General features: G+C 49.8%; 1 protein-coding gene and 1 long non-coding RNA gene across 4 annotated transcripts; one reads left to right on the forward strand and one right to left on the reverse strand.

The window, feature by feature from the left end:
• Nucleotides 1–4,743: 4,743 nt before the first annotated feature.
• Nucleotides 4,744–6,039, forward strand: LOC127428654 (uncharacterized). Its single transcript, XM_051677149.1, has 2 exons — nt 4,744–5,728; nt 5,817–6,039. Exon 1 carries the CDS (start codon nt 4,746–4,748, stop codon nt 5,505–5,507), a length of 762 nt encoding a protein of 253 aa, XP_051533109.1. The 5' UTR covers nt 4,744–4,745; the 3' UTR covers nt 5,508–5,728; nt 5,817–6,039.
• Nucleotides 6,040–6,046: 7 nt separating this feature from the next.
• On the reverse strand, nt 6,047–8,767 carry LOC127428655 (uncharacterized). 3 transcript variants are annotated; one of them, XR_007895124.1, is made up of 3 exons: nt 8,619–8,767; nt 7,106–7,372; nt 6,047–6,482 (listed from the first exon to the last, which is right to left on the reverse strand). It is a non-coding gene; the product is annotated as an uncharacterized LOC127428655 (long non-coding RNA). The 3 variants fall into 3 exon arrangements; XR_007895126.1 differs by lacking the exon at nt 8,619–8,767 and adding an exon at nt 8,202–8,341 and having other exon boundaries at nt 7,106–7,400; XR_007895125.1 differs by lacking the exon at nt 8,619–8,767 and adding an exon at nt 8,085–8,341.
• Nucleotides 8,768–9,766: the final 999 nt, after the last annotated feature.

The raw sequence follows: 9,766 nt of genomic DNA on the forward strand, positions 1-9,766 counted from the left end.
AAAAGGCCGGCTGGAGACACCGGAGCATCAAATAGAGCGGCTTTTCCCACGTCAAGCATTTCCGTGAGGGTCAGCCAGATGTGATGATCTCAAAACACCAGGTTGCTCATTGACTTGCCAATGGCCTGTGCAGTGAATTTCATGGCTTGCAGCACTAAGTCCGTAGCGGTGCAGAGCTCTTTTAACATCTCTGGATCGTAGCCTTGCTCGTCCATTTGTTTGAGGAGCTTAGCTGGAAAGACCTGGAGCACCGCCATCACATGGAGTGCTGAACCAGTTTGGCCTGCCGCTGATTATGCTCTTCCAGCCAGTGCGGACCTTAGTCGAAACAGTTTAGAAAGATGAATGGGGCATGAGTTCCACACCCTGCTACTCGCCAGGCAGAGGTGTACCTCTACCGCCTCTTTCGGGGGGGTAGTTGGGCATAATCATTTTCTTCCCCATGATCCACATTAGAGAGGATGTAATCACTGCGTGGGCGAGCTGAACAGGGTGCGCGACAGGATTTTGACAGTTCGTTATGAACTTCAGGGAAGAACGGGGCAGATCTATGGGACGCGGTCGCTTGACGGCGTCCGGTATGAAGGAACCATTCATCAAGGTGAGACTGTGTAGGTTCCTCTGGAGGAGACCACTTGATATCGAGCTCTTCGGCCACCCTTGAAAGGATGCGAAGCATTTCCTTGTCAGTGATGCGTACACGCTCCCCACCCTCGCTTGGGGAAGGGGTGGTAGTGTCATCCACTGACCACTCACCTGATGCAACGAGAGACATGACATCGTCATCATCCCCAGCGTCAGAACCGCAAGCAAATCATCTTGAGACTTATGCCCTCACAGTGAGGGCAGTCTGTCTCCATGAGAGCTAACTCTGCGTGGGCGCGGCCCAGACAGAGAATGCAGCTCTCATGCTGATCTGACGGCGGGATGTGCCTTTCGCACAAGGAACACTTATGGAACGACATCTTTACAAAGATGCAAACATGTAAGCGACTCTCTTAGATATATATATATATATATATAGGATACACAACTCCTGCCAAAGCACTGCGGTGAATCAGGATGCTGAAGCGGTCCGTTCACCAGCGAAGCGTCAAGCGGCGAGGCGGAGTGATGTTCGGCGGAGCGCTGCAGGGGAGTGAAGTGTCTTCTCGTTGTCGTGAAGATCCCGCCGGCTGACTCATGTAGTCGATGGCGAAGCAGTAGAGGGCTTCTAGATGAGAGATGAATTGCTGTCTTGAAGGAAGAAAATTCTGAGGAATGGTGTTTGTGCGCCTGCTTTTATAGTGGACAGCTTCGTGCCTAAAAGGGCGGGGCTCAAACACCATAGCCAATATTAGAATACTGCCGTTATTGTAGAGAGGTTTCAACTAGGTCGTGGAAGGACACTCCCCCATATGCGTTAGCTGAATGCAATGTCAAGTGTACTGAGTCGTAAGGGAACCAGAGCACTTGACAAAAGTCTGCTGAGGCTTACCACACTTCCATAAATCTCCCATTATTAAAGCTCCTGATCAGACAAGAGGGTCAAGCGCTTACGAATCCATCTAAAGCTGATTGATTTTGACTCATTCACAGCTTTATTCAAAGAACATTGTGCACACTGACGTATGGATAGAATTAGACAAAGAACCTTCATGAGAGCGAAATAATCATTTCATGACACATTGCAATCGTATTCGCATTAGCGGCAGGCAGAATGAAAAAAAGGGGGAAAAAAACACACACACTACCAGCCTTTTCTTCTGGGCTCCATTTTCCCGCCCTAATTATCATTCATTTTCGCAAATTCATTCTTCCTTTTTTTTCATTCTCTCTGCTGTTTCTGTACCCCTTCATATCTCTTGCTCTCCATCGGGTCACGGCCTCTTCGTTGCAAAGTGGTTTCTGAACAGTGGTTGAAATATGTGCCTGGTGAGAGAGGAGAGGGTTGGCTGTGGAGACGGGGAAAGTTTCATGAGCATTTATCTCTGCATGCTATTGTGATGTAGAATACAGGTCTGCTCTATGATTACACACATTATACCTCCACAGTATGTGTACAGAACAGATTTAAATGCGTTTATACAGTATGTCTAATTGCAAATTGCAAAGAGTTTGCTATTCAAAGAAATTCAACAGGAATTTCAATAGTCCAATTCAAATTTTCTGGAAAAAAAACCATGAATAATTAAATCAATGACTAAGTATCCCCTGATATGTAGACTAAAGAGTTTTGCCTAAAATGGAAATAAAATGGGCATAAAAATCCCCTGTTTGTTTCCACTCTGCTTTTTTGACGTGGACCAGTAATAAAACATACAGAAAACCCTAGCAAACATCTGAACAACCTAGCAACCATTTAACGCCCTGACACCTACCAGAACACCCTAGCATTTACACCGACAAAAACCCTGGCAACCACTCAGAACACCCTAGAAACCACACAAAAAACCTAGCAACCACCCTGAACACCCTAGCAGCCATATATTATGAATATTATGGAGAATATTATAGAGGGGTGTGCTCTTTTGAATTGGACCAGTCAGAAACCACCCAGAACATCTTAGCAACCACCCTGGACACACTAGCAACGACATAGAATCGCCCTGGAAAACACCCAGAGCACACTAGCAACAAAACTGAGCACCCTAGCAACCACAGAGCAATGTCCTTTCAACCACCCAGAACACATCGTGGCAGCAAGTTTTGCATGGGCAAGTACACCTCTTAAAATCTAGTTGTATGTGCTGTTGCTCATGTAAAGATCTCTGCTGGTGGCAAAGAGTTTTGAATATGCAGTGTTGGGGGTAACGTGATACAAGTAACGCATGTTATGTAATTAGATTACTTTTTCATGTAATGCATAATTTTTTTATTTTATACCATAATATTTCAGTTACTTTTTTAAATAAGTAATGCGTTGCTTTTCTACACCTCTCCTTTCCCAGAATTGCGAGAAATCAGGAGTAAAAGTGTGCAAGCTGTGTGGGAGGAGATGATGTTATATGTGTCTGTAGTGCATGGTGGGTATTGTATTTCTAGAGAGTGCGATGCATAGAGAATGAAGTTGCAGAAATTTTGTGCACATGATGGGTATTGTAGTGCTAGAGGGTATGAGCTCTTCTTATACAGAGCGCAACAAGTCTTCTTTTAGTCCACCATGAGATTTCTGTTTTAAAAACTGCAAAATATTGCTGGTAAAGGAATATAATATAATATGAATGCTTCAGTGGAATCCAGATGTACCTCTCATTTGCAGCTGTGGATTTGTTGTTGCACACATATAGCATTTTCTCAATCAACTTAAAAAAAAGCCTGCACTAAGATAACTTCAGTGAAAAATATTTATTTATTTATCAGATGCATTCCTTGAACTAGTTATGACATTTCCCACTGAATTTGATCCTGACTTCTGAAAAACATTTCAAGTTGACTGTGGCATTGTCGATGGGCACTGCACATCTGATGCAGGTTCAAGTGTGGGACTTTGTTTCATTAGGTAAGACAGTGGTTATTTATTATTATTCTTGTTGGCTGCCATGCTGATGGAAAGTCACTAAATTATAAAGATGATGTTAATAGACCTACTGATTGTGCACGCATACCCCGCGACACCCGGAGGAGACGCGGGGTCAGCGCCCGTGAGACTTTTTGGACCTCCAGGCACTACATTGAGCTCATTTATGCCCACCAGGGTGCACCCTCTCGGCCTCGGCCGGTTCGACAGAGGGCCTGGTTCTTACACCCTCTCCCGAAAATTACTTAGTCATTTTTTCAACCAAAAAATTTTTTGCACCACTTTTTGGACCTCCAGGCACTACATTGAGCTCATTTATGCCCACCAGGGTGCACCCTCTCGGCCTCGGCCGGTTCGACAGAGGGCCTGGTTCTTACACCCTCTCCCGAAAATTACTTAGTCATTTTTTCAACCAAAAAATTTTTTGCACCACTTTTTGGACCTCCAGGCACTACATTGAGCTCATTTATGCCCACCAGGGTGCACCCTCTCGGCCTCAGCCGGTTCGACAGAGGGCCTGGTTCTCCTCGTTGATGGGAAATAGTTGCAATCCCCAGTCCCGATCACGAGTGGGGTTCAGCGGGTTACCCACACCTCTCGGCGCAGGGTAGGCACACGCTGATCCACCCATTGTGGCGCGCGTGCAGCCCCGGACATCTAAGGGCATCACAGACCTGTTATTGCTCCATCTCGCGTGGCTGAACGCCACTTGTCCCTCTAAGAAGTTGAACACCGACCTCACGGGGCCGTGTAACTATTTAGCATGCCGGAGTCTCGTTCGTTATCGGAATTAACCAGACAAATCGCTCCACCAACTAAGAACGGCCATGCACCACCACCCACAGAATCGAGAAAGAGCTATCAATCTGTCAATCCTTTCCGTGTCCGGGCCGGGTGAGATTTCCCGTGTTGAGTCAAATTAAGCCGCAGGCTCCACTCCTGGTGGTGCCCTTCCGTCAATTCCTTTAAGTTTCAGCTTTGCAACCATACTCCCCCGGAACCCAAAGACTCGTGGTTTCCCCCACGCTGCCAGGCGGGTCATGGGAATAACGCCGCCGGATCGCGGGTCGGCATAGTTTACGGTCGGAACTACGACGGTATCTGATCGTCTTCGAACCTCCGACTTTCGTTCTTGATTAAAGAAAACATTCTTGGCAAATGCTTTCGCTCTCGTCCGTCTTGCGCCGGTCCAAGAATTTCACCTCTAGCGGCGCAATACGAATGCCCCCGGCCATCCCTCTTAATCATGGTGGCCCGTGGTCCGGAGATAGGATCCCGTGAAAAACCGATTCTTCCGCCGGCCATATCTCCCGAAGGGGACCACCTATGGGCTCTGGGTTGGTCTCGTTGGAAAGTCCGCAGCAAGACCTTTCCAACGAGCCCGGCCACACGTTCCTGGGTGGTTCCTTCCCGGATACAGCGGCTCTGGACCGCCCGACGTCCCACGGACGTTTCTCCCGGACCGGACACAGCACAGACTCCGGGTTGGTCGCGTTCGAACCGGCCTTCTGAGTCCTTTCAGACGAGCCAACCCCCACCTCCCTACTCCGTTGTCGCGCGGAGCGGCGGCCGCTCCAGCCTTCAGGTGGACGTGACGGATTACGTTTGGGGCTCTACCTCCCGAACCGGACCGACCCCGGACCCCGTTACAGGCTCATCCGACGCGGCTCGAAGGGACCCTTCGATTGAGCCCTGGACCGTCTCTGTAGTCCTCCGGGTCTCAGAGATACGGGCCTTGGATTACACCCTCTCCGGAAAACGACTCTTTCGACGGCCGTATCTCCGGAACGGAGAGGCCCCGGGACACCAAATTCGGGGCCCTTACACATCTCGACGAGCCCTTTCCAACGACACCGGCCCCGACCCTCTAGCCCCTCGGGGGCCCGAGATAGCATTTTGCACATTTGAGCCTCTAGCTCCAGAACCGGAAGTGCCACCGGGTAGAGACCGGCCTCATTCGAAAGGCACGCCCGAGACCTTTCCAACGAGCCCGGCCTCGTCTCTCTAGCCCACCGGGTCCCCGAGATATCGTACGACGCGACCTCCGCGTCCAAAGGGCTGTCGCCCGTGTCAACATGGCCGTCCAAGTTGGCCGCAATTAAACATTGTTTCAACGGCGTATATCCTAACCTTAACCAGGACGCTCATACTGACGCCGGGAAAGCTCGTACCTTCGACGGACATCGCAGCGGCGGCCCGGCCATTCGACGCCTGCTCGACGTCACACACGTGAGTATACACCATCCATCCATCCGTCAATGCATCCACAGCAGTAACACAAGTCTCCTAACCCATGTCTCTTCTTATCTCCTCCCAGGGTTTCGCACGACTTCAGCGGGCGCAGAGGGACAGGCTGAGTCGCTACATGTGCCACCACCCGGACACGGCTGCGCAGTTCTACGTCGCAGACCAGACGGCCAAGGAGGCATGCAAGGCCCGAAAACATGCCCTAAAAGCACTTGGAATAAAGCCTTAAACACCGTTCAATGTTATAAATAAAGAGCACTTTGTTTTGAATGTTAACTCTGTGTCAAGTGTATCATTTCACCCATGCATTCAACATGTCACTCATTAGCCGGGGGGATGTCACTATAGCCGGCATAACACACTTCATCAAACACCCCCACCAGCATAGAACCACCCTAAACCACTTACCTGTCTTAGCCGACCTGCATCACTCACTTCGGCCTAACACAATTCATCAAACACCCCCCAGCTCCATAGAACCACCCTAAACCACTTACCTGTCTTAGCCGACCTGCATCACTCACTTCGGCCTAACACAATTCATCAAACACCCCCCAGCTCCATAGAACCACCCTAAACCACTTACCTGTCTTAGCCGACCTGCATCACTCACTTCGGCCTAACACAATTCATCAAACACCCCCCAGCTCCATAGAACCAACCTAAACCACTTACCTGTCTTAGCCGACCTGCATCACTCACTTCGGACTCAAACACTTCATCAAACACCCCCCAGCTCCATAGAACCACCCTAAACCACTTACCTGTCTTAGCCGACCTGCATCACTCACTTCGGCCTAACACAATTCATCAAACACCCCCCAGCTCCATAGAACCAACCTAAACCACTTACCTGTCTTAGCCGACCTGCATCACTCACTTCGGACTCAAACACTTCATCAAACACCCCCCAGCTCCATAGAACCACCCTAAACCACTTACCTGTCTTAGCCGACCTGCATCACTCACTTCGGCCTAACACACTTCATCAAACACCCCCCAGCTCCATAGAACCACCCTAAACCACTTACCTGTCTTAGCCGACCTGCATCACTCACTTCGGCCTAACACACTTCATCAAACACCCCCCACCTCCATAGAACCACCCTAAACCACTTACCTGTCTTAGCCGACCTGCATCACTCACTTCGGCCTAACACACTTCATCAAACACCCCCCACCTCCATAGAACCACCCTAAACCACTTACCTGTCTTAGCCGACCTGCATCACTCACTTCGGCCTAACACAATTCATCAAACACCCCCCAGTTCCATAGAACCACCCTAAACCACTTACCTGTCTTAGCCGACCTGCATCACTCACTTCGGCCTAACACACTTCATCAAACACCCCCCACCTCCATAGAACCACCCTAAACCACTTACCTGTCTTAGCCGACCTGCATCACTCACTTCGGCCTAACACACTTCATCAAACACCCCCCAGCTCCATAGAACCACCCTAAACCACTTACCTGTCTTAGCCGACCTGCATCACTCACTTCGGCCTAACACAATTCATCAAACACCCCCCAGCTCCATAGAACCAACCTAAACCACTTACCTGTCTTAGCCGACCTGCATCACTCACTTCGGACTCAAACACTTCATCAAACACCCCCCAGCTCCATAGAACCACCCTAAACCACTTACCTGTCTTAGCCGACCTGCATCACTCACTTCGGCCTAACACAATTCATCAAACACCCCCCAGCTCCATAGAACCAACCTAAACCACTTACCTGTCTTAGCCGACCTGCATCACTCACTTCGGACTCAAACACTTCATCAAACACCCCCCAGCTCCATAGAACCACCCTAAACCACTTACCTGTCTTAGCCGACCTGCATCACTCACTTCGGCCTAACACACTTCATCAAACACCCCCCACCTCCATAGAACCACCCTAAACCACTTACCTGTCTTAGCCGACCTGCATCACTCACTTCGGACTCAAACACTTCATCAAACACCCCCCAGCTCCATAGAACCACCCTAAACCACTTACCTGTCTTAGCCGACCTGCATCACTCACTTCGGCCTAACACACTTCATCAAACACCCCCCACCTCCATAGAACCACCCTAAACCACTTACCTGTCTTAGCCGACCTGCATCACTCACTTCGGCCTAACACACTTCATCAAACACCCCCCACCTCCATAGAACCACCCTAAACCACTTACCTGTCTTAGCCGACCTGCATCACTCACTTCGGCCTAACACACTTCATCAAACACCCCCCACCTCCATAGAACCACCCTAAACCACTTACCTGTCTTAGCCGACCTGCATCACTCACTTCGGACTCAAACACTTCATTAAACACCCCCCACCTCCATAGAACCACCCTAAACCACTTACCTGTCTTAGCCGACCTGCATCACTCACTTCGGCCTAACACACTTCATCAAACACCCCCCAGCTCCATAGAACCACCCTAAACCACTTACCTGTCTTAGCCGACCTGCATCACTCACTTCGGCCTAACACACTTCATCAAACACCCCCCAGCTCCATAGAACCACCCTAAACCACTTACCTGTCTTAGCCGACCTGCATCACTCACTTCGGCCTAACACACTTCATCAAACACCCCCCACCTCCATAGAACCACCCTAAACCACTTACCTGTCTTAGCCGACCTGCATCACTCACTTCGGCCTAACACAATTCATCAAACACCCCCCAGCTCCATAGAACCACCCTAAACCACTTACCTGTCTTAGCCGACCTGCATCACTCACTTCGGCCTAACACACTTCATCAAACACCCCCCACCTCCATAGAACCACCCTAAACCACTTACCTGTCTTAGCCGACCTGCATCACTCACTTCGGCCTAACACACTTCATCAAACACCCCCCACCTCCATAGAACCACCCTAAACCACTTACCTGTCTTAGCCGACCTGCATCACTCACTTCGGCCTAACACACTTCATCAAACACCCCCCAGCTCCATAGAACCACCCTAAACCACTTACCTGTCTTAGCCGACCTGCATCACTCACTTCGGACTCAAACACTTCATTAAACACCCCCCACCTCCATAGAACCACCCTAAACCACTTACCTGTCTTAGCCGACCTGCATCACTCACTTCGGCCTAACACAATTCATCAAACACCCCCCAGCTCCATAGAACCACCCTAAACCACTTACCTGTCTTAGCCGACCTGCATCACTCACTTCGGCCTAACACAATTCATCAAACACCCCCCAGCTCCATAGAACCAACCTAAACCACTTACCTGTCTTAGCCGACCTGCATCACTCACTTCGGACTCAAACACTTCATCAAACACCCCCCAGCTCCATAGAACCACCCTAAACCACTTACCTGTCTTAGCCGACCTGCATCACTCACTTCGGCCTAACACACTTCATCAAACACCCCCCAGCTCCATAGAACCACCCTAAACCACTTACCTGTCTTAGCCGACCTGCATCACTCACTTCGGCCTAACACAATTCATCAAACACCCCCCAGCTCCATAGAACCAACCTAAACCACTTACCTGTCTTAGCCGACCTGCATCACTCACTTCGGACTCAAACACTTCATCAAACACCCCCCAGCTCCATAGAACCACCCTAAACCACTTACCTGTCTTAGCCGACCTGCATCACTCACTTCGGCCTAACACAATTCATCAAACACCCCCCAGCTCCATAGAACCAACCTAAACCACTTACCTGTCTTAGCCGACCTGCATCACTCACTTCGGACTCAAACACTTCATCAAACACCCCCCAGCTCCATAGAACCACCCTAAACCACTTACCTGTCTTAGCCGACCTGCATCACTCACTTCGGCCTAACACACTTCATCAAACACCCCCCACCTCCATAGAACCACCCTAAACCACTTACCTGTCTTAGCCGACCTGCATCACTCACTTCGGCCTAACACACTTCATCAAACACCCCCCAGCTCCATAGAACCACCCTAAACCACTTACCTGTCTTAGCCGACCTGCATCACTCACTTCGGCCTAACACAATTCATCAAAC

Source organism: Myxocyprinus asiaticus, chromosome 38, assembly GCF_019703515.2.
Source record: "Myxocyprinus asiaticus isolate MX2 ecotype Aquarium Trade chromosome 38, UBuf_Myxa_2, whole genome shotgun sequence".
In the NCBI taxonomy this organism is placed as follows: domain Eukaryota; kingdom Metazoa; phylum Chordata; class Actinopteri; order Cypriniformes; family Catostomidae; genus Myxocyprinus; species Myxocyprinus asiaticus.

Excerpts from the sequence above, each read along its gene's own strand:
- LOC127428654 (XM_051677149.1), top strand. The coding sequence starts at position 4,746 with ATGGTGGCCCGTGGTCCGGAGATAGGATCCCGTGAAAAACCGATTCTT.